The 25,421-nt window shown below is 38.9% G+C and overlaps 1 protein-coding gene across 3 annotated transcripts in view; it reads right to left on the minus strand.

Moving 5' to 3' along the window:
* The window catches only part of MRE11 (MRE11 homolog, double strand break repair nuclease), a 73,408-nt gene that overhangs the window by 43,821 nt on the left and 4,166 nt on the right, over positions 1–25,421 (minus strand). For all 3 annotated transcript variants that reach the window (XM_059874752.1, NM_001192605.1, XM_059874753.1), the window contains exons 4-10: positions 21,156–21,316; positions 16,717–16,804; positions 15,252–15,393; positions 11,209–11,323; positions 5,810–5,995; positions 4,944–5,115; positions 2,206–2,286 (exon numbers count right to left, since the gene is read on the minus strand). In XM_059874752.1, the coding sequence (XP_059730735.1) occupies positions 2,206–2,286; positions 4,944–5,115; positions 5,810–5,995; positions 11,209–11,323; positions 15,252–15,393; positions 16,717–16,804; positions 21,156–21,316 (945 nt within the window). The remainder of the gene's footprint in view (positions 1–2,205; positions 2,287–4,943; positions 5,116–5,809; positions 5,996–11,208; positions 11,324–15,251; positions 15,394–16,716; positions 16,805–21,155; positions 21,317–25,421) is intronic.

A 25,421-nucleotide genomic window follows, 5' to 3' on the forward strand; every position in this document is an offset into this window, starting at 1 on the left:
AAATGTTACAAAATTATTCACTAAGCAAACTTTACTGAAGTGTCCACAATGTCTAAGTACTCTGCCAAGGGCCAGATATAACATAAATAAAACAGCATCCTGGTTGGAAAGAAACTAAGAAGCTGGCTAGGAAGACAAACCATGTAAAGAAGCAGCTGCAAGCAGAACCTGAACAGTGCTGTAAGAAGTATGTACAGAGGAGATTGAGGACACAAAGGAAGAGACTGCTAAGAGAGCATCCGGGCTCAGCTACAGCAATGACAATGAGATGGAGAGAATTCACTCAGATCTAGAAAGCACATACCCAGGGACAAGAGACCCAGTGGCTCAAGGTCACATAGCTAGTGACAGAGCTGGAATCAAACCAGACAGTCTGACTCTAGACTGTCTTCTTTACCTTCATCCTGTATGGCCCAGGGCTTCTCAAATTTTCATGTGCATATAAATTTTGGGGGGATCCTGTTAAAATGCAATTCAGTGGGTTTAATATGGAGCCTGAGATTCTGTATTTTTAAGATTTTCCCAGGTGATGCCAGTGCTGCTGCAGTTTGAGGGCCATATCCCTTGGGCACAAGGCTTTAGAAGGACTCTTGGACTCCAACAAGGATGTCTCAGGGGTAGGTCAAAATTTGGGAGCCATCATTCTATAGGTGATCATATGCCTAGACTGGACACAGAACTAACTAAAATATAGGAAGGTACAAAGAAAACTTGTAGAAGAGAATGCCGAAGAGTGACTCACTAAGATGAAAAAAATCTACTGGATTTGACAGTTGAAGGTTGCATTTTTCACCTGAGATGGTGGTGTCACAGCCTTGATTATAGTGGACTGAGGAAGAGACTGTTATATGAGCAATAAAGACAATGTATTATTTTGGGGGGAAGAAAATCAGAAAAGGTAGGAGCTAGAAGAGAAAGGCACAGGGGTGGCAAAAAAAAAGAAGTCTTGTTATTTGTGAATATCATGATGCAAAAGATAAGCAGGTTTAGAGGCACAGGAAACACTTCAATCTCTTAGAGTTTTCTAACTCTGAAATGTCAGTTCTTGCCACGTATTTATCAAGCACTTGCAATTGCCAGGGACTGTTCTGGGATCTTTGGCTACATTAGTTAACAAGATTCACCAAGTTCCATGCTTCCGTAGAGCAGATAGTTTGGTAGCTGAGGACAAATAATAACCAAAATAAATAAACAAATAAATTGGATGTTGTAGTTCAGGTGGATGTGTTGTGGGGAAAAAAAGAAGACACAGAGAAGGGTAAGTGAAATCAGTAGTGCTGGAGAGAGGACCTGGGGGTTACAGTCTTAATCAGGCTGGGGTCCACTGAGGTGACTACTTGGGTGACGTGAGCAGACCTGGAGGAAGTGAGCGGGTCTGATATGTCCGAGGCACTGCAAGAAGTCCGAGTGCCTGGAAGGAGGGGAGAGCGGGGAGCCGCAAGCGATGAAGTCCGAGAGCTCGGCCAACCTAGTCAACACAACACTATTTAGAAATGAGGGAAGCAAGAAAACAAAAACATCAAACCTATCAGAATAAACTAAAATGGATAGCCAACAAGGACCTGCTATATATATAGCACATGGAACTTTACCAGTGTTATGTGGCAGCCTGGATGGGAGGGGGATTTGGGGGAGAACATATATATGTATGGCTGAGTCCTTTCACCGTTCACTTGAAAGTGTCACAACATTTTTAATCAGCTATACCCCAATATAGAAGGCAACGGCAACCCACTCCAGTACCCTTGCCTGGAAAATCCCATGGACAGAGGAGCCTGGTGGGCTGCAGTCCTTGGGGTTGCTAAGAGTCGGACACGACTGAGCGACTTCACTTTCACTTTTCACTTTCATGCATTGGAGAAGAAAATGGCAACCCACTCCAGTATTCTTGCCTAGAGAATCCCAGGGACAGAGGAGCCTGGTGGGCTGCCGTCTATGGGGTCGCACAGAGTCTGACACGACTGAAGCGACTTAGCAGCAGCATAACCCAATATAAAATAAAAAGTTTATAGAAAGGAATGAAACTATGATTAAATCAAATACTGGCTGCTTTATTATTTTCTTCACCAATGATGATAGCTCTTTTTACTATACGTACTCTCTTTGCTATTTTACCAAAAAAAAAAAAAAAAAAAAATTCATGTAAACTGTACAAAATTCTCCTTTGAAAATCAATAAAGCTGAATTCATCTAAACAGGACTTACTCGCAGTCGTATAAGAGGCTTCTCTGGCTGTTGAGAATTTCCCAGACGTTCCCGTTCTGCATTTTCAAGCATTTCTTCAACCTCAAAATAAAGATATTGTCACGACTAGGGGGAAGAGGTATTTCTGGCTGGCATCTAGTGGTAGAGGTCAGAGAGGACTTGTAAAAATCCCACTGTGCACAGAACAAGCTCCCACAACAAAGCATTTCCCAGTCTAAACTGTCAGCTGTGCCAAGGCTGAGAGACCCTGAGCTCCCTGAGTAGGCTGGGACAATCCACTCACTCATGCTCCATCTCCCTCACCTGAGAGATCGGGTTCAGGGACGAGTACATGACCTCAGTCCAGGGAAACTCAATGTTTAAGGGGTTTATCTGGAACCACTGGGAAAAAAATGATTCTTTTAGCTGTAAAGGCAATGTAAGTCTGTGGGCCACTGCATGACAGACTTCCTTACATACAGTGAAGCTTGAGATAAAAACCACAGGACTGGGTGGCACAGGACTAAACATGGAAACAGAGACAGAAGGACCTGCTATCTTAATCTAAGTTTCTGAATCTGGTCATCTTGAAACCAGCAAACCTAAACCTTTCAGTTATTTGAGTTACATGCTGCTAGTAAAGTTGACACATTGGGTGAGTTACTTTAAGGTTCAGCTCCAGTGGGTGTTTCCACAGTTCACTGGTTATCATGTTTGTCTCACTTTAAGGTTCAGCTCCTCCTTCTATAAAATGTGGATGGTAGACTCTACTGTTCTATAGCATTGCTAAGTGGATTAAATGCAAAATGCTGTCAACAGTGTCAGGAATATACAAGCAATGAAAGCATTATCATCATGCTTTTTGTGAGAATAAAATGCAAAGCAGAAGAGCATACACAGAGTTAAGAACTGAGTAAGTGTTAGCAATTAATGTTACATATGAATGACTTCTGTTCCAACAGCAAATCTGTAAGTCTAATTTGTTTGTAAGTCTAACAGTTATCCTAGGTACTCAACTAACACAATCGGCTACATAATCCTATTCTGTAATAGGTTTCCCAGGGGGTGCTAGTGGTAAAGATCACATCTGCCAATGCAGGAGACACAGAGATGCAAGTTTGATCCCTGGGTCAGGAAGATTCCCTGGAGGAGGGCATGGCAACCCACTCCAGTAGTCTTGCCTGGAGAATCCCATGGACAGAGGAGCCTGGTGGGTTACAGTCCAAAGGGTTGCAAAGAGTCAGACACAACTGAAGCAATTTGGCACACATGCACAAATAGGTTTATAATACTTTTCATACAAATAATACATAAAAACAAACACAAAAAATAAAGAAAATATTTTTAATCTTAAATGTAGTACTTTGAAAAGTACAACAGTACCAGCTACATCACTGCTGCTTTTACGCTTCCTTCCAGACATTCTTCAGCTTGAAATAAAGATACTGTATTTTACTATACTCTATACAGTGGTTGTGGTGGTTTAGTCACTAAGTCATGTTGGACTCTTACGACCCCATGGACCATAGCCCACCATGCTCCTCTTGCCTGGGAGTCTCCAGGCAAGAATACTGGAGTGGCTTGCCATTTCCGTCTCCAGGGGACCTTCCCAACCCAGTGATCAAACCCATGTCTCCTGCACTGCAGGCAGACACTTTATTGCTGAGCCATCAGGGAAGCCCTCTGTACAGTGCAGTGCAGTACAGTACACCAGAGTACAGCCATTTGCAGAGGATGCATGCATGTGACAATGTACACCAGACATGTGAACTAATTTAAGTGATGGGACATGCAAACGCATGTCCGCATCTTTCAAAGTTTGCAACTTAAAGGTTCACGTGTAGGAGACTTACTGTATTAAGATGTCAAGTTCCATATTATCAAATGCATTCATCCAATTTCAAAGTGGCTCAAGAAATTCTACAGAGGTTTAGGGATGGTGATCTGTATGGGAGGAGGTATGGGACTTACACTGAAGTGACATGGTCCCTGTGCTGTGCTTAATCGCTCAATCATGTTTGACTCACTGCGACCCCAGGGACTGTAGCCCACCAGACGCCTCAGTCCATGGCATTCTCCAGGCAAGAATACTGGAGTGGGTTGCCATGCCCTCCCCCAGGGGATTTTCCCAACCCAGGGATTGAACCGAGGTCTGCTGCATTGTAAGCAGACTATTTACCATCTAAGCCACCAGGGAAACCCAACAATACTGGAGTGGGTAACCTATCCCTTCTCCAGGGGATCTTCCCGACCCAGGATTGAACGAGAATCTCCTGCATTGCAGGAGGATTCTTTACCAGCTGAGCAACCAGGGAAGCCCTAGCAGACATATTTCAAGATTTTATCTGGAGGCAGATTTCAGGGTGAAAGGATGTGTGAGGGAGATTACTAGGCTAAGGTTCTCCTCATCTACCATAGTATCCTGTGATTCCCCAAAGTTACTGCTTTCATTAATAAAATGAACAAATTATCAAATCAGGATAAAAAGAGAAAAGTGATTATACATACGTCTCTGAGAAGGAGGAAAGGATCTGGGAGGGGGGCTTAAAGTTTCCTCTATATGTAACATTCTTCCATCTCAAAGACTTAAAAAAAAAAACCTTACGCCTAAACTCATTTACTGAACAGTGGTTCCTTAAAGGTTTCATGAGAATATAGCAAATGTAATGTCTTCCCTCTAGTCTACTGAAGTATTTAATTCAATGTAAATAACCTCTCAACTAAAATAGATTTCATTGACCTTTATCTAGAAGAATTACCTTCTCCAAGCAGAAGTTCTGTATGACTTGTGTTACTTTAGGATTATCTGGGTTAAAAATGTCTGGATGATCAGCCAGAACAACATCTTCCATGAAAAACTGCCTCACTGTGCGGAGAGGAATTTTCTGCATATTCATCTTCCTTCCTTTAATACGCAGCAAACCAATGTGTCTGAAATGAGGAGGGAAATGAAAGCCTAGTCACATTGTAAATTTCCTCAGGAAGATGTGCACATCAAAACGATCATATTTGTTAATGTCTACAAAATCCTTACAACCTCCCCTCCTTAAAAAATGTTTAGTAATTTGATCTGTTTTTTTTTTTTTTTTTTAATATTTATTTATTTGGCTGTGGACTTTCTAGTTGTGGCACACAACGCTTAGTAGTTGTGGTGCCTGGGCTTAGTTGCTTTGTGGCATGTGGGATCTTAGTTCCCTGATCACGGATCGAACCTGTGTCTTGCACATTACAAGGCAGATTTTTAACCACTGGACCACCAAGACTTTTAGTAATTTGATCTTAATGTTATATCACAGGAAAAAATGTAAACATTCTTCTTCCCCAGAATAAAATCTACTCATCCATCAACTTTCCTATAGCATTCTACTTAAAATTTAATTAATAAAAAATGTTAGCCTTGAATTGGCCTAATGAACAGCAAAATCATTAATACCACTGGGGTCTTCTCCTGCTGAAAACAGCTTAAAATCTGGGAAAATAGTAACAGTATATGGAATGATCAGTCTTTATAAATAAATTTATCATATAAGTAACAGCACCATCAGTACTTTTGGCCTATGAGATGACCAGATTATTATAGCAAATATTTTTAAGAACTGATTTGGAAAATATAATCATTACTCACTTCTTTACAGCTTCTCCTGGGGAAAGAGAAGTGACCACTGAACTTCCAGGCTGTGACACGTAGAAGAGCTGTTGTTCATTTTTGGTTGGAGCTATTTTACACTCATGTTCATGGCCCCAGATAACAAGATCGATGAAGTCATCCAAAAACTGCTCTGGAATGAAGTTGGTACTTCCGTGTTTACTCCTATGCCAAGATTTTTAAAAACAAGTATTATAAATGTCCATAGATATAAAAAAAACTTCATAATAAGTCTTTCTCCAGTCACTAAAGATTTATTATCCCTTCTGTAAGCCAGAAAGTATTCAAGGGGTTGGGGATACAAAGATAGTATCTAATTCTTAATCTTAAAGGGTTTACAAGCTTGCAGGACACAGACAAGTAAAAGCCTCAAAAGAGAAAGCAGTCAATTCTACACAAAGGCAGGTCACAAAAGGTAGAGAGGAATAACTCTCCCTGTGGGAAAGCCAGAAAAGCATGAGCTCCAGAAAGAGTAAAAAACCTATAAACTGGTCTGAGTGTATACCAAACAGAAAACAGAAGATGACAGTGAATTTAACCTAAGCTTTAAAAAATAAAGTCAAATCTCTGAATATGTCCCATCACTTTTAACATGTTTCTTTTACTGATTAAAATAATGAGAATGTCAGTTTTATATAAGAGAGGAGAGTTTTCAATATTAAATATTGTATGAATGTGATTTCCAAACCCTTATTTTAAACCTAGATTAGCTGCTATTATTAAAAGATATTTGAAAACACAAAGAGAGGAAGATAAGAAAAAAATTTTCTACAATACTGATTTATATCACTGAGAATTTAAGTACAAGTGTTCAACTACTTCAACCAGCATTCACTGTTCAACTACTTCAACCAGCATTCACTTGAGGCAAGCCGACATTCATTCACTCAACAAACATTTACTGAGTGTCTATGTGTCAGGTTTCCCAGGTCTCTTCTAGATCCTGAAGACAGATATGAACAAAGTCCTTGCTCAAATGGGGAACTAGCAATAACACAACATGCTCATGCATATGCATACACACACACATATACATATATAAATCTTTGTTTTTTATATAAAGTTTTGTCAGATAGTGATAGGTGCTATAGAAAAATAAAGAAAAAATAAAGGGGAAAGTTACATGTAAAAGGGAGGCTACTATGCACAGGGTGGTCCAGAAAGGCCTCTCTAACAGGAGACAAGTAGCAGAGCATTAAGATGAGGGACCAGGAATGCCCGAGACCTAGGCAGAGGGAGGAAACTGATGGCAAAGGCGCTGACATGGGAATGTGTCCAGTGAGTTCAAGAGCAGCAAGGGGACCAGTGTAGCTGAACAGAACGATGCACGGAAGAGCAGGAAGTGAAAGAAGCTCATGTATCTAGGAATGTTTATGTAAAAACAAACTTTTATGTAAAAAATGTATAATGCTATCACAATGACTGAAGAGAGCAGAATAACTCAAATAAACATGAGGTATGTGTGCCTTCCTGGAGCACTGGAAAAGGGAGAATTACGCTCGTGGGTTGATTCTGACTTATGACATAGAAGCTGATTAGAACATCCTTGTGGAAATATTTTGCATGACAAAATCTGTTTAGGGTTTACCTTCTTTTGCTGCAAGAAAAAGAAAACTGATCAACATATAGAAACAAATAGGAAATAAAGTAAAATATAAAAGGCTCAAAAATTCTTGCTCAACATGAGAAAATCAGTTTTTCTTTTACAAGGCCCTGAAAACATACTTACCCTGAAAACAATAAGTATGTAACAATGCTGAAGGTGAAAAATGATCCTAACAGCATTATAATAAAAACCTATTATAACCACAATGAAGGGTAGGAGAAAAGGAACTGACCTAAGGAGCTTTAGAAAGTGGTGTTTTTTACTAGATATAGTAAGGCTATGGACTAAAATAATATATAAACACTGAATCCTGGCTGGTAAATTTTCTCAATTTTAAAATTATATGTGAATTAAGATTAAAAAATAAGTAAACATAAAGATGATACAATCCAGGTTTCTATTACAGAAAGAAGTCTCAAATAAGGGAGAAGACAAAAATGAACCCTGTAGGGATGGATTCGAATCAGTATGAACTTGCGCTAGGGTTTTTTTTTTTTTTTAAACACGTATATTTGTTGTTCAGTCGCTCAGTCGTGTCTGACTCTTTGCAACCCCATGGACTGCAGCACGCTAGGCTTCCCTGTCCTTCACCATATCCAGGAGCTTGCTCAAACACATATATACATACAGACATGTATGCATGAATTAGTAAATATACATATATTCCTTTAACTCTAGTCATGAGGGCTATGGAGACCTGCAGTAGCACTAAGCACACTTAGTGGCCATATCTGGGTTTCTAAATACCACTCTCTGATGAAAGCAATTAGGGCTCCTTGGCGAAGTAGTTGATTCCTGGGCTTGAGAGAAAAATACAAGAGAAGCCTGGAGCATCTTGTAGGACTGGAAGGTTAATGACATAGCTCAAAAAACAAAAAGGAAGAGGGCTTGCTGAAAGAGCACAGAAGCCGATGTAAAAAAGCTCTCAACGGTCAGAGTTGAAACAAAGTAAGCAACAACAAAAACTGATAATACTGGATTGTACCTCAAAGAATAAATATCTTGAGTCTATAATAAGATAAATAAATGAATGGAATGAATAAGTAAATAAATGAGAATGACAAATTTTCCTAACAGAAGACTTTCAGTCAATAACTACAGAAAGAATAAGGGAAATTTAAAAAGTTACAAACGACACCACAGCATTAATTACTGGAAACAAGTTGCACCTTCAGTTCAGTTCAGTCACTCAGTTGTGTCCGACTCTTTGCAACGCCATGAACCACAGCACACCAGGCCTCCCTGTCCATCACCAACTCCTGGAGTCCACCCAAATCCATGTCCATTGAGTCGGTGATGCCATCCAGCCAACTCATCCTCTGTCGTCCCCTTCTCCTCCTGCCCTCAATCTTTCCCAGCGTCAGGGTCTTTTCCAATGAGTCAGCTCTTCACATCAGGTAGCCAAAGTACTGGAGTTTCAGCTTCCACATCAGTCCTTCCAATGAACACCCAGGACTGATCTCCTTTAGGATGGACTGTTTGGATCTCCTTGCAGTCCAAGGGACTCTCAAGAGTCTTCTCCAACACCACAGTTCAAAAGCATCAATTCTTTGGCACTCAGCTTTCTTCACAGTCCAACTCTCACATCATACATGACCACTGGAAAAACCATAGCCTTGACTAGACAGACCTTGGTTGGCAAAGTAATGTCTCTGCTTTTGAATATGCTATCTAGGTTGGTCATAACTTTCCTTCCAAGGAGTGTCTTTTAATTTCATGGCTGCAATCACCATCTGCAGTGATTTTGGAGCCCAGAAAAATAAAGTCAGCCACTGTTTCCCCATCAAGATGCCCCAGTGGATGCTAAAGCCTGTGGGCCAAATTCTAAGGAGAAACAGGATATTCACATAGTCTCAATGTATTTTTCCCAAAATATTTATTATTATAAAGTAGAAGATGTGACCTTTCCAGTGGAGAAACCTGCTCTACACCACCTTAATCAAATGATCAAGATTATTAACATCACCTTTAACAGCAACCAGCCATACCAACATTATATTACCCATTCCCCTTACCAATGCTGCCACTCCACCTCTCATTCTGGTATGGAATGGCTTATGACCATTCCTTCTGACTTATTCCTACTTGGGGAAAGCAGAAAGTATAGCAGAACTGGGAAGCCCTCAGCAAAAGAAGGAACAAACTCCCTGTCTGTTACACGGAAACCAACATATCAAAACCCTGTCCTGTTCCTCCTTTGAAACTTACCATGTTTATTCAAGAATATACATAAGGCAAAATAACACTGCAGCCTAAAACCTTTCTTTCACTGAGTTGTGGTGATGGACAAGTACCAGAGTATTCTACAGTCAATAAGCATCTCTTCAATAAATAATACTATTTAATAATAATAAGAAGAAATTATATAATCAGGCCCCATATCCCTTCAGATTCTTTTTCAATAACTTTTCAACTTTGTTCCTTATATATCATTTCACTGCCACCACTGTTACCATCTCACATTTTTTTACTATAATTATCACATAATAAATCGTGTTTCTTCAAATCTCTATTTCCTTTCAATCAACCTTACACCCTGCCACTAGATTAAACTTCTTAAAACTACCAACAAAAAGAAGCTTATCTACCTATATTTGATATTCTGGAAAAACACCTGTATATATGTACCAGGAGTAATGTATAAGAATATTCCTGTGCTCACTTCAGCAGCACATATACTTAAAAAAAAAAAAAAAGAATGTTCCTAACAAAAAGATTTAAAAAAAAAAAATCTGGAAATAACAAAACACTCATCAACAGGCGAAAAAGTTGAAATGTATATACATCAGTGAAAATGAGTTATGCTGTTAAGCAGAAAAATGAATTATAGTAACATAGGGCTTCCTTGGTGGCTCAGTGGTAAAGAATCCACCTGCAATGCAGGAGATCTGGGTTTGATCCCTGGGTTGGGAAGATTCCCTGGTGAAAGGAATGGCTACCCGTTCCAGTATTCTTGCCTGGAGAATCCCATGGACAGAGGAGCCTGGCAGGCTACAGTCCATGTGGTCGCAAGAGTCAGACACGACTAATGACTGACACTTTCACTTTGAAGTAACACAATGTTGAACAAAAATAAGCCAACTGCAAATAAAGCATGGTTCCAGTTATACCAAAACCAAATAAAGATGACTCATGAATAAGTGTGTAATTGAACAATAAAGAAAGCTATGGACAGATTAAATAAAAAGTGAAGATAGTGCTTCCCCTATAAAGTATGTGGGAAAAGATAGGGTCAGAAAAAGGCATGAGGTAATGTACTGCTCATGTTCTACTTCCTTCTGAATTTAGGAGCATTCATTTTACGGTTTTTGGTATACCTTATCCATATGCTAGAAATACTCATTTGTATTAATAAGTATGAATACATATTGAAAATGATTTCAAGATGCAGTCACACAAAGCCTATCTAAGTTTGCCTGATCCTGCATTGACAGCTTTCAAAGAATAAGGAGCCCTTTACTAAAATATGGGCTTCCCTGGTAGCTCAGACGGTAAAGCGTCTGCCTACAATGCGAGAGACCCAGGTTCAATCCCTGGGTCGGGAAGATCCCCTGGAGAAGAAAATGGCAACCCGCTGCAGTCCTCTTGCCTGGAAAATCCCATGGACTGAGGAGCCTGGTAGGCTCCTCAGTCCATGGGGTCACAAAGAGTCAGACACGACTGAGCGACTTCACTTCATACTTCACTTTACTAAAATATAGGTAAGCTTAGAAACAGAGATTTGGGGAACCTCAACATTTGACTCAAGAATTTTCAGAGACAAAACTTTTACCTGTTCTGATGAATCACAAATAAGTTAAACCAAGAGTTCTCATCTTCTTTGGGTCTCAACATTGTTACTTTTTTGTTGACAAACATTCGATAGAGCCTTTCATCTGGAATAGATCCTGAAATAGACATTACATTATTTTAAAAGTTTTGCTTCTAAATTATGTGCTTCTCTGAGTATCTCGTTTTCCTATCAGAGATATTTTGAAATCTGATATCATTATTCACAAATGAAAACGTTCCAAGTTCATGCCTGACAGCTGCTGAGCAGTTGTTGTTTAGTTGCTCAGTCGTGTCGGACTCTTTGTGACCCCATGGACTATAGCCCGTCAGGCTCCATCTATTTGTGAGATTTCCCAGGCAAGTACTGGAGTGGGTTGCCATTTCCTTCTCCAGGGGGTCTTCCCGACCCAGGGATTGAACCTGAGTCTCCTACAAGTGTCCAGGATTGGCAGGGGGAATCTTCACTGCTGAGCCACCGGGGAAACCTGCTGAGCAGTTGCATTCAAAGAATGTTTTTCATGTCAAGCATACTACTACTACTACTACTACTACTACTACTAAGTCGCTTCAGTCGTGTCCGACTCTGTGTGACCCCACAGACGGCAGCCCATCAGGCTCCATCATCCTTGGGATTCTCCAGGCAAGAACCCTGGAGTGGGTTGCCATTCCCTCCTCCAATGCATGAAAGTGAAAAGTGAAAGTGAAGTCGCTCAGTCATGTCTGACTCTTAGCGACCCCACGGACTGCAGCCCACCAGGCTCCTCCGTCCATGGGATTTTCCAGGCAAGAGTACTGGAGTGGGGTGCCATTGCCTTCTCTGACGTCAAGCATACATACCTTCAAAACCTAGAAAATATAGAATAAAAATCTGTTTTCTATGCTCATAGTCTTATTAAAATTTTTAACAATATTGTTTTCTACTCTATTTTTTCTATGTGTACTCTTGATCTAACATATACATTGTAAAATACACAGGAAATGACAGTAGAAGGGGTGAGATTTTAAAATGTACTTAAAAATAATAGTTTTATGTATATTATGCTTTTAAATAAAAACAGTGTGCTTTTAAATAATTTAATGACTTTTCAATAACTCTTCCTAATTCCCCAAAGGATAGTATAGGTCAATGAAAATAAACATGCAAATTGTAATTTTAAATACTATAAAAGGAAAAAAAGTCAGGATGCTAAGAAGGCAATTATCAGTGGGAGGACAAGGTTACTACTTCATGGAGTGATTAAGGAAGAAAACCCAATGCTGCAGAAGTATAAGAGCTAGAAGAGGTCTAGCTTCTAGAGAGAACTCCTAGTGCTGCCAATGAAATGATGGTGGAATGTATGACTGGGATAAAAAAGGCAAGACATGAAAATCCAGGGCATTAGAAGGTTGATCTACTTAGCTGCAGAAACACTAAGAACACTGACAAAATTGGAAGGCAAGCAGGTAAGAAAACTGAGGTAATGGAAAGGGCAGTTTACTGGTTGGCAGTTAGCTTCAAGGGTACCTGAAAAGGAAGGACAGGTGGTGGCAGTGGAAAGCAAGGAGAGCAGGGACTTGGCCTCCAGCCCTTCCGCCCTAGAGCCTGTGAGAGGCCAGGAGAAAACTGCACAAGACACAGGAGCCTCGTGGGCCACTGTCACTGAGAGTGGCACAGCACAGGGAGCATTCAGGGACTGATGATATGAGTCTGCTAACTAAAAAGGGCTCTAGCATATGGCACCCCACTCCAGTATTCTTACCTGGAGGGTCCTGTGGACAGAGGAGCCTGGTGCGCTGCTGTCTATGGGGTCACACAGAGTCAGACACGACTAAAGTGACTTAGCTACAGCAGCATATACCGAGCTGGGGTGAGAGTAGATGCTGGAGGGTAGAGACTGAGTCCAGTTAAGGAAAATAGAACAGGATGAGATGAGAGACTGGGGATAAAAGGGATGATGGAAGCAGTTTGCCTCTGGCAGTGACTAAGGCATAATGGGGTTTGTCCTTGGTTTGAAAGTGTGAGGATCAATCATTTTCTTCAGATATGATCCCCAACGTTACAGTGATTAAAATATTGGTAGGTTTTTTTTTTTTTTATGTATTTTACTTCTTGCTCTATCACTTGCAAAAATCAGACATAATATTTTGGTCTCATCTTCTGTATCTCTAAAATAGAGATTGCCATGATGCTTTTCTATTTGTTGGCAAAATTATGTAACTTGGGCAAAGACTCTACACTTCCTACAGAAAGTATTTAAATAAAACATCCATCTTAATTATTCTTTAAAAACATATACAAAGAGAAATGAGTACTAAGGCTTCTATTATACTAAAATCACTCAAAAAATAATGAAAACTATGTTGAGGTTAGTTACAGCATGAGTTTTTTCTTAATTTCCCTTGGGGTACTTTAAAACTGGTTTAACATGAAGTATAATTTTTATAATACTTAGGAAATGGCAACCCACTCCAGTGTTCTTGCCTGGAGAATTCCACGGATGCAAGAGCCTGGTGGGCTATAGTTCATGGAGTGGCAAAGAGTTGGGCACAATTTAGCGACTAAATGATATACATCAAAAACAACAAAACTATTGTATTCATATAACAAATATCAAACTGAACTTAACCAAATGAAGACACAAAAAATACACTGAATGCATGCTGAAAATGGTTTTACCAGTAGTCATGTATGGATGTAACAGCTGGACCATGAAGAAGGCTGAGCATAAAAGAATTGATGCTTTCAAACTGTGGTCCTGGATAAGACTCTTAAAAAGTCCTTTGGACTGCAAGGAGATCTAACCAGTACATTCTAAAGGAAATCAACCCTGAATATCAACTGGAACGACTGATGCTGAAGCTGAAACTCCAATACTTTGGCCAACTGAATCAAAGGGCCAACTCATTGGAAAAGACCCTGATGCTGGGAAACACTGAAGGCAAAAGAAAGGAGCAGCAGAGGATGAGATGGCTAGATAACATCACCTACTCAATGGACGTGAATCTGAGCAAACTCCAGGAGACAGTGAAGGACAAACTCAATGGGGTCTCAAAAGTCAGACACGACTTAGCCACTGAAGAGCAACAAACAAAAACAGTCTTCCATTCACATGTAATAAAGCCTAGCAAACAAGCTTTTACCTACTGGAAACTAAATAAATTACAGAAGTTGATAAAGCAAATTTTCTGAGCATTGTAGATGACAGTTCTAAACTAGCACTAATAAAAATATCATGTGAGCCACCAAAACGGGCCAAATATGTAAATTCTAATTTTCTAGTAGCCACATTAAAATAAGTAAAAGAAATTGGTAAAATTAATTTTAATATATTTCATTTAACCCAATATCTGAGTAAGATATTTTACATTTTTTTCTAAGTCTTTGAAATCTAATATGTATTTTATACTTATAACATGACTCAATTTAGATTAGCCACTTTTCTAGTGCCTGATATCCACATGATTACTGTATTGGACAGTGAAACTTTAAACCTTTCAAAGACTTCCAAAATATCAAAATGCAGTTGTTCTAAATTACTCTACAGTTCTATGTTCAGGATTCTTGTCTGAGCCTAAAAGAAAAAAAAGAAAGAAATAACAAACAATAGATACTAAGGGGAAAATCTTTTTTCATCGAAACTGCTATTAAAAACAAATCTCAAGAACTATTGAAATGAAATGAAATGAAATGTCAGTCGGTCCTTCATGTCTGACTCTTTAAAATCTGATGGACCATAGCCTGCCTGGCTCCTCTGTCCGTGGAATTCTCCAGGCAAGAATACTGGAGTGGGTAGCCATTCCCTTTTCCAGGGGATCTTCCTGACTCAGGGATCGAACCTGGGTCTCCTGCACTGCAGGCACATTCTTTACCATACTGGTGCTTATAAAATAATGAAAAATGTCCACCAAAACGTTGTAATATTTTTTAAAGTCACCCATAAGGAATAATTAGATTTGCCTCAATTCCTTCCAAACAGCAACAAAGTGAACTCCAGAATTTGATTTCCTAGTTGCTTAAACAAGTAAACATTTATCAACATAAATAGTAATATAAACCCATCTTACCTAAGCCATATAGAGCAATTTTTGTGCTTCCTTTCTGAAGCAAAACTGGACTAATGTCTATCTTCTCCACAGACATTGAACGTCCAAAGTGATTGACAAATCCAGCACAACTTAAAATATCCAGGGCACAGAGTGCATCTGCCTATGCAAAATATTTTCAAAGAATATTAATGTATATCTAAAAACTAATAATCTGCATATGTTATTACTTATTAAAAGTATATTCTGTATAGCAGTTATAAAAACCTAGACGAAGATAGTGCCTTGTCAAAACAAGATTACAATAGTAAAGTATGTGCTATCCTTTTCTCTATCACTGTGAGTAGAATCACATGTTAATACATGTTAAATACAAAGTTAATGTTTCATCAAAATTTATCATGTCTTGTTCACTGAAAAATAAAACCAGCTATGGAATCAGTTATTTGTCATATTAAGCAGACCTCTCAAGGGGTGAGGAAAAAAAAGACTAGCTAAATAGTGATTTATAATACATTAATGACCAGAAAAAATAAAATGGTATTTTTAGATTACTTTAGGATCCCTATTATTTGAAATCTTCCTCAATTTACAGTGGATTTAGGTACCAATAAATCCATAGTAAATTGAAAATACTGTAAGTCAAAAATGCAGTTAAAGTACCTCATCTACTGAAAATCATAGCTTAACCTAGCCTACTTTGAACATGCTCAGAACACTTACATGAGCCTACAGTTGGGAAAAAGTATAAATATTTTACAATAAAGTACTGAGTATCTTGTATAATCAATCTACTGTACATGAAGAACAGAATGACTGTATGGTACATACCCATACAGAATGGTTTTAAGTGTGGCAACTGTTTACCCTTGGGCTGGGGTGGCTGATTGGGAGCTGGGCCTTGCTGTCTTTACTCAGCATCACAAGAGAGTATCTTCCCACAAATCATTAGCCCAAAAATAGATCAAAACTCATAATTCAGGTTCAACTGAACGCATGTCAGTTTCACACCATTGTAAAGTTTAAAAATCTTAGGTCGAACCATCACAAGCTGAAGATGGTCTGTACTTCCTTATCAAACAAAATAAGATGATCTAATTTAGATTTAAAACTGTTCATGAAACAATTATTTCCTACAGTGAGATTTTTGAGATAAAAGCACCAGGTAATCTGTAAAGCATTATACAAATGTTAGGTTATTCCCAACATTTATTTATTCCTAAATGTTATTCCTTCTACTGGTTATTTATTGCTAACTTTGGCACTCAAGAAATAAAAACATATCTCATACATCAATTATTATCTCAGATTTTTTAAAGTATCTAAAAAGCAGTATAAAAGCCTATATGAATGATAAAGAGTCAATTTGAATCTCTGAGTCAATCTGACTAAAAGTTGCTGGGAAGAAGTGGAAGAATGCTTCCCATAGACAAATTAAACAGAAAATTTCTAAAATTTCAACAAACTTTAAGAACACAATAATTACCCCTGTGGGATCATCATGATTGCCGTGAATACTAAACACCGGAACTGAAATGTTGAGATTGCCATCTTGGTAGTTCACCCATGGAAACCTTAAAAAAGAAAGAAAAAGTTTCTGTAAGAGACAAAAGCTCTTTCCTCCATTCTCCTCCTCCAAAAACTTAATACTGTTACAGGCAAACTGGATGATCTAACTCGGCAGATGACTTTGGAGTTTTAAAAAAAAATTCAATCATAGGCAATAATTCAAGTTTGAAAAGATCACAAAGTACTGCACTTGAAAACCTTACAGTATATGATGCTTGTGAATTGTATGAACGATTTGATTATCTGAATAGTAAGCTAATAGGCTTTCAAAATTTTGAAAGTCTTTGTGTAAGGTCTGTGTTTGTATTGTAGAAGCGGGAGGGGAAAAATACACCTACTCTGGAATACAAGACCTTGATTAAAAATTCCAGCTCTATCACTCACTACTTGTATGACAAATTTTTCACACTACTGTCCCTAGTCACCAAGCTCCTCTTCTCAGAGGAAATGACACTAGTAATTTCTACTTTATCTGTGAAAAAATATCTTATACCTGTAAAGCAAATAAATACATCTTCCTTCTTCCACAAATGGCAGCACAATACAGACCTTTGGACCCTGCCTTTATCACTTAGCATACTTTGTAAATCATTTCATATCAGTATATAAAGAGCTTCCTTGTGGCTTTTTTTAGCCAGACACTGTATGGATTATTACAATGTGTTTAAGTAGATACCTACGAATGGACATTTAGGCCATTTCCAGTCTTTTGTTTCACAAATGGTTACAGTGAGTAATCCTGTACAAAGATGCCCTTGTGAGAGTATAGGAAATTATCTAGGAGGACACTGTCAGGTCAAAAAGCACACCTACATTTGTAAATTTGATTACTGCCAACTTCCCCCCATTGAGGTGGTTTAACTTACATATAATACAATGGCACAGCATGAGACCATTTCCCCTTACTCCACTAGTACAGTATATGATCAAACTTCTTCAATCTTATGCCAGTAGTTCTAAATCCTAGCTGCACAGCAAAATTCTCTAGGGATCTTTGAAGATCCGCCAATGTCTGAGACACAATCAGGGAGATTAACTGAGCTAGAGACTGGGCATCAGTACTTTTTAAGATTCTGAGGTAAAGATAATACACACCCAGGACTGAGAATTACTGATGTATATAAATCCTATAGGAGAAAAATATCTCAGTATACTTCATCTCATATCTTTCATATTCTTTTAGTATGTTTAAATGTCACTTTATTTCCTTTTCAGTGAATGATGTCCATATTCTTTACCTAACTTTTTTTTTATTAACTCATGAATTTCTTTTAACTAACTTGAAAAAATTATTTATCTATTGGGAAAATTAGACATTAATTTGCCTTGAATTAAAAATGTTCTTCCTGGTTGAACCTGGACTTCCAACTTCCATGGGCAGCTCTTGCCATGCAGAAATTTACAAAGACAAAAACATCAATCTTTTATGGATTCTGGATTTGTGCAATACTTAGAAAAGTCTTTCCACATCCAGGTTTTTTAAAATGCTTAACAGTTTCCTCTAGTTCTTTTATTGAATAAGCTATATTTTCCTGGAGATATGTGATACCACCTTTATCAAATACTAAATTCCCACATTTACTGAGGCTATTTCTGGAACTTCTATACTTTCAATTATCTGCCTATCAATTCATGAGTTATACCACATTTTTTATTATTGTAGAGAAGGCAATGGCACCCCACTCCAGTACTCTTGCCTGGAAAATCCCTTGGACAGAGGAGCCTGGAAGGCTGCAGTCCATGGGGTCGCTGAAGCTTGGACATGACTGAGCAACTTCACTCTCACTTTTCACTTTCATGCATTGGAGAAGGAAATGGCATCCCACTCCAGTGTTCTTGCCTGGAGAATCCCAGGGACAGGGGAGCCTGGTGGGCTGCCATCTATGGGGTCACACAGAGTTGGACACGACTGAAGTGACTGAGCAGTAGCAGCAGCATTATAATATACTTTTTTCCAGCTATACTGTGATATAACTGAACATGCAACATTGTGTTACTTTAAGGTATACAAATACGTTGGTTTGATATATTCATATACTGCAAAATGATAACCACTGTAACTTACCTACCACTGTAAGCTTAACACACACTCCCTTCAACAGCTGCCAGCATGTCACACAGTTACCATCTCCTTCTTCTAGTGAGAACGTTTAAGATCTACTGTCTTAGAAACTTTACTAACTCATACTATGCTGTACATTAGATCCTAGGAATGTAATCATTTTTTAATCAAAATTATACTTTTTGACCAGCATCTTCACTTTCCCCCCAACACCCGGCCCTGGTAACCACCATTCCAGTCTCAATGAGTTCAGATTCCCTATACTGCTTAAGTGATATTACACATTATTTGTCTCTTTGTCTGACTTAGTTTACTTAGCATAAAGCCTTCAAGGTCCACGCATGTTGTCTCAGATGAAAGGATGTCTCTTCTCACAGTTGAGTAACATGTATGTATTACATATACACACTCACATATATATTACATGTTTATCCATTCTTTCACTGATGGACATGTACACTGTTGCCACCACTGCCTCATCTTGGCTACTGTGAATAATGCTGCAGTGAACGTGGGAGTGCAGACTATCTCTTTAAGATACCGTTTTCATTCCTTCTGGATATATACCCAGAGGGAGAACTACTGGATCACACGGTGGTTCTGTCTTTGAGGGGGAACCGCCAGTGTTTTCCATGGGCTGCACAAACTGACATTCCGAATAGTGCGCAAGGGTTTTCTTCTCTCCACATTCTCCCCAATACTTGTTCTCCCTTGTCTTTTTGATGACAGACATCCTAACAAGTGTGAGGTGATATCTCATTGTGGTTTTCATACGCTTTTCCCCAATGATTAGTGATGCTGAGCACCTTTTCCTGTACCTGTTGTTTGTTCTATTTCCATGAAAGCTACCATTGGAATTTTGATAGGGATTGAACTGAGCTAAACACTACTTAGTAGTCCTCTTTTTCAGAGTTTCCCTATTTTTTTGTTGTTCTATTTTTCTACATGAACTAGTAAACGAACAGAAAATTATCCAAAATGTAGTACAAAGAAATAAAGTTATAGGGGATATTAAAAAGTGGGTAAGATATAATTTTCAGAAAGAGAACAGGAAAGAAGGTTTGAAAACATTTGCTACTGTTGTTTAGCTGATAAGTCATGTCCAACTCTCTTGCAACCTCATGTAATGTAGCCCACCAGGCTTCTTTGTCATGGGATTTCTCAGGTAAGAATACTGGAGTGGGATGAAAGAAATCAAAGAGGACACAAATAGATGGAAAAATATACCATGTTCATGGATTGCAAGAATCAATATAGTGAAAATGAGTATACTATCCAAAGCACTCTATAGATTCAGTGCAATCCCTATCAAGATACCAATGGTATTTTTCACAGAACTAGAACAAATAATTTCATAATTTGTACGGAAATACAAAAAAACCTCAAATAGCCAAAGCAATCTTGAGAAAGAAGAATGGAACTGGAGGAATCAACCTGCCTGACTTCAGGCTCTACTACAAAGCTGCAGTCATCAAGACAGTATGGTACTGGCACAAAGACAGAAATATAGATCACTGGAACAAAATAGAAAGCCCAGAGATAAATCCACACACCTATGGACACCTTATCTTTGACAAAGGAGACAAGAATATACAATGTAGAAAAGACAATCTCTTTACAAGTGATTAGAATGTTTAAAACAAGGACATACGTTAAAAATTGTAAGAATCTTTCAAAATCCAATTCTGCTGCTGTGTCGCTTCAGTCATGTCCGACTCTGTGTGACCAAATAGACAGCAGCCCATCAGGCTCCGCCATCCTTAGGATTCTCCAGGCAAGAATACTGGAGTGGGTTGCCATTTCCTTCTCCAATGCATGAAAGTGAAAAGTGAAAGTGAAGTCGCTCAGACTTGTTACATATTTGACTATGAACATCAAAATTAAGTATTTCTGTCAACAAAAGGTCCTGTGAACAGTCCAAAGACAATCCACTGACTGGGAAAAAAATATATATGCGTAACAAAGGCTTGATATCTAGAATATATAAATAGCTCCTGCAAATTCAACATGAAAAGCAAAAAAAAAAAAAAATCCAAATTTTTTAATAGACAAAGGATATGAACAGAGATTCCAAAAGTACAATAAAAATCTAAGAAGTTATTCAATCTATTAATTAGGGAAATACAAATTAATACAATAATGTACAGAAAATTTAAAGAACTACAACTGCCAAGGAAATAGCTTATAATGAAGAGAAGATGACTAATTGTTTATGTGTTCACGCATCTTACATAGGAAATGTTATATATCATAGACACAAGGAAACATTCATTGAAGCATTTAAATATACTTACTTACTAAAACCAAAGTTAACTGACTGGTCGCTGAGAATTTCAAACTGTACAGGACGATCCCCCATACAATATTTTCTTAATAACTCGAGGCAGGTATGTAATGTTTTTCTTGAGGGTTTATTTTCATGAAAAAGATCACCACCTAACAAAATAAAATCCACCTAATCAAAAGAAAATAGTGTGAAAATTAGTGTGTTTTATAGGTAAAATTTTTAAAACTATAGACCAAAGAGAGAAAAAAATTTTATAGAAGATACCACTATGTGTGGAGATTTAAAGTTTCATATTTTGTTAATTTAAAGGCCCTTCCAATCTGGTTACTAATCTGATTCCCACTTAGGTTCCCAGCCCACCTTCAAAAAGCCATCTTTAAATTACTATACCAAGTCTCTAACTCATGCTACCAGAAGTGATTTCTTTTTTTAAAGTTATCCAAATCAAACATAAACTTTGCACTTTAATAAAACCTATTGAAGGAATGGTTCAGTGGTAAAGAATCTGTCTGCCAAGCAGGAGACCCAGCTTTGATACCTGGGTCAGGAAGATCTGCTGGAGAAGGAACTGGCAACCCACTCCAGTATTCTTGCCTGGGAAATCCCATGGACAGAGGAGCCTGGCGCGCTACAGTCTATGGGGTCACAAAGAGTCAGAGACAACTTAATAACTAAACGACAACATGCAAGGAAGAGCTGATTCAATCCAAATTATTCACTAGATTCATTCAACAATTATTTAGACTTCCTATAGGCAGTGAAAGCTCAGGAAATAGCAATCTACAAAACAGATCATGTCCCTGCCCTCACTGAATACAATGTACCATACGTCATACTGAGTATGATGAATAAAATATGACCCCTATTCTATTCAAAATCCAGTGGGAGAGAAAAACTGCTATGCATCTAAACATAAATCAGACTCTGAATTTAGACAGGGGATATATACCAGAAGAGCTATTACCAGAGATAATTTCTGGTATCAGAAAGACTCATCACAGGGCATGGCACAGCATACACTTGTTTAACAAACATCTGCTCTTCCCATCTTCCTATGCACTGTCTTTCTCCTCTTTAAAGCCCCAGACTCCCTTCCCCTTCTCCTTAGATCAGGATGGCAGATAAGCCTCCATTACCTCACTGCTGGGAGTCTCATATTTTTGTGGGGCTCCTGCACGGGAAATACCATGGACAGATGAGCCTGACGGGATATAGTCTGTGGGGTCACAAAGAATTGGACATGACCTGAGTGACTAAACAACAACAGTGCACATAAGCGATATTTTAGTCCATTAATCTGTCTTGCGTGCATGCTAAATTGCTTCAGTCTTGTTCGACTCTTTGCTATCCTATGGATTATAGCCCACCAGGCTCCTCTGTCCATGGGATTCTCCTGGGAAGAACACTGGAATGGGTTGCTGTGCCCTTCTCCAGGGGAGCTTCCCACATCTCATGTCTCCTGCATTGGCAGGTGAGTTCTTTATCACTAGTGCCACCTGGGAAGCCCTTATCTGTCTTATGTCAACTTAATTATCAGACCAGTCAGAGAACCTAGAAGGGAAGAAGGAAAAGATTTCTGGCCCCTACACTAGTCAGAGAGACTGCAATTAAAATTTAAGCTAGGTCTTCAAAACTAAACATGATTTGAGCAAAGGAAAAAAATGATCACAATCAAAGCCATAGAAAACACAACTTAAGTAAACATTTTTATAAGGGAGGGGAAGGGAAAGAGTTGTTTAAAAGAGTTTTGGAGGTTGGTTACTCAAACATACCAATGGGCTTAATACTACTCAACTGAATCCTTAAACATGGTTAGGGTGGTATGTTTTATATTATCAAGAGCAAAAAAAAAATTTTTAATATCTTTAAAAACTGGTTTGTGACTCTAGTGATCACTGAGAACACAACTTGCTTCTGAGGTATTCCAGCCCTACATGAATCTACTCATGAGGAAATGTCAGACACATCCAATCGAGGAATATCCTACAAAAATAATTACCTGTGACTCTTCAAAAATGTCAAGGTCATGCTGAGAGAACAAACTTATGGTTGCCAGGAGTTAAGGATAGAGGGGAAAGGATAGTTAGAGAGTTTGGGATGGCATGGACACACTGTTATATTTAAAATGGATAACCAACAAGGACCTACCACATAGAATAGGGAACTCTGCTCAAAGTTATATGGCAGCCTAGACAGGAGGGGAGTCTGGTGAGTGTGTGTGCGTGCTCAGTGTCCAACTCTTTGTGACCCCATGGACTGCAGCCTGCCAGGCTCCTCTGGGATTTCTCAGGCAAGAATATTGGAGTGGGTTGCCATTTCCTTCTCCAGGGGATCTTTCTGACTCAGGGATAGAACCCAGGTCTCCTACATTGCAGGCAAATTCTTTACCATCTAAGCCACCAGAGGACTCTGGGGCAGAGTGAATACATGTATATCCATTGAGTCCCTTCACTATTCACCTGAAACTATCACAACTTTGTTAAAAAAAAAAAAAAAAAAAGCCAGAGTCATTAAAGACAAGGCAGACTGAGGAAATGTCCCAGATTATAAGAGACTAAAGAGACATGACAACTAAATGTAAAATGTAATCCTGGGTTGGGATCTAACAGCACTGACCTGTCCCCAAACTACTACGACATTTGTTGTGGGGAAAACTGGCAGCATCTTAGAATTACTTGATAGTACTGGAGAAACATCAGTTTCCCTGGTTCTGACAAGTGCACTCTGATTACACATGCAGTTTACTCTCAAGTGGTTCAGAAAAAGTGTGTCTGTCTGTGTGTGTATGTATGGAGAGAGAGAGGATAAATTAAATGTAAAAGTGTAGGAAGGGCATCCCTGGTGGCTCATATAATACAGATTCTTCCTGCAATGCAGGAGACCCTGGTTTGATCCTTGGTCAGGAAGATGCCCTGGAGAAGGGAATGGCAGCCCACTCCAGTTTTCTTGGCTGGAGAATCCCATGGACAGAGGAGCCTGGGACTACAGTCCATAGGGTCAAAATAGTTGGGTCCAACTGAGCGATTAAGACACAGATACAAATTCTCACACACACACACACACACACACATAGTGTAGGAAAATCTCAGTGAAGGGTAAGAAATTATTTGTACTATTCTTACAATGTTTCTGTAAGACTGATATTGTTCCAAAATTAAAAGTTAAAAAAAAAGACTCTGAAGAACTAGAGAGTACAGATTAGCCTGACAGAACTAAAGAGTAGAGATAAGGCTGGTTAGAAGGCTGCTGCTACGTCGCTTCAGTCGTGTCCGACTCTGTGCGACCCCATAGACGGCAGCCCACCAGGCTCCCCCATCCCTGGGATTCTCCAGGCAAGAACACTGGAGTGGGTTCCCACTTCCTTCTCCAATGCATGAAAGTGAAAAGTGAAAGTGAAGTCGCTCAGTTGTGTCCAACTCTTAGTGACCCCATGGACTGCAGCCCACCAGGCTCCTCCATCCATGGGATTTTCCAGGCAAGGGTATGGAGGGGGGTACCACTGCCCACAATATAAAGGACTTAAAAATCAGGAAGAATTTAGACTTCAGTAAGAAGAAATAGACACAAAAGATGGGGGAAAGTAAATATAACATGCATTTGGAGGTACCAGCTTGGGGCTGTGGGCTGAAGAGGACAGTTAGTATTAAAGAGTACAGGGAGAGGAAGCAGAAGGAAAGGAAATGACACAGCAAAGGAAAAAAAAAAAAGCTTGCGCTCAGGGAAAGACATAGTTCTTCAGCACCTAAGCATAGAAAAAGACACAGGATTCTCTAGCAGGAAACAAACCTCCTTTGACTGTTAATTTCTCTCCCTTCAGGGTAAAAGGAGACGATACTAGACATTCCCTCATTCATGAACACATTTATGAGAGTGCCTCCCGCTTGGCAGATCCTTTCACGGTACTAAGATACACATGAGCAAACAGAAAAGAATCTTCATTTTCATCTAATTTATCTTCCAGAGGAGAAGAAAATACACAAGTAGATAATCCAACAAATTATTTCAGATGGTGCTATAAAAAAATAAATGAGTACTGTGATAAGACTGTTTGGAGTTATCAGGGAAGACTTCTCCAAAAAGATAAAACTTGAACTGAGAGGTAAACCCTGACAAAATCAAGATGCTCGGAGCGGGAAGAGAACTAGACACACAGAGGTCCCAGAGTAGAACACACACTCCAGTGTAGATGGAGCACAAGCCAAGCACCCAGAGTCAAAGGAGATGAAGTCTTCTAGTAGGTCAGATCATACTGAACTCTGTAGTTTAATTTTTA

Source organism: Bos taurus, chromosome 15 (assembly GCF_002263795.3).
Source record: "Bos taurus isolate L1 Dominette 01449 registration number 42190680 breed Hereford chromosome 15, ARS-UCD2.0, whole genome shotgun sequence".
In the NCBI taxonomy this organism is placed as follows: domain Eukaryota; kingdom Metazoa; phylum Chordata; class Mammalia; order Artiodactyla; family Bovidae; genus Bos; species Bos taurus.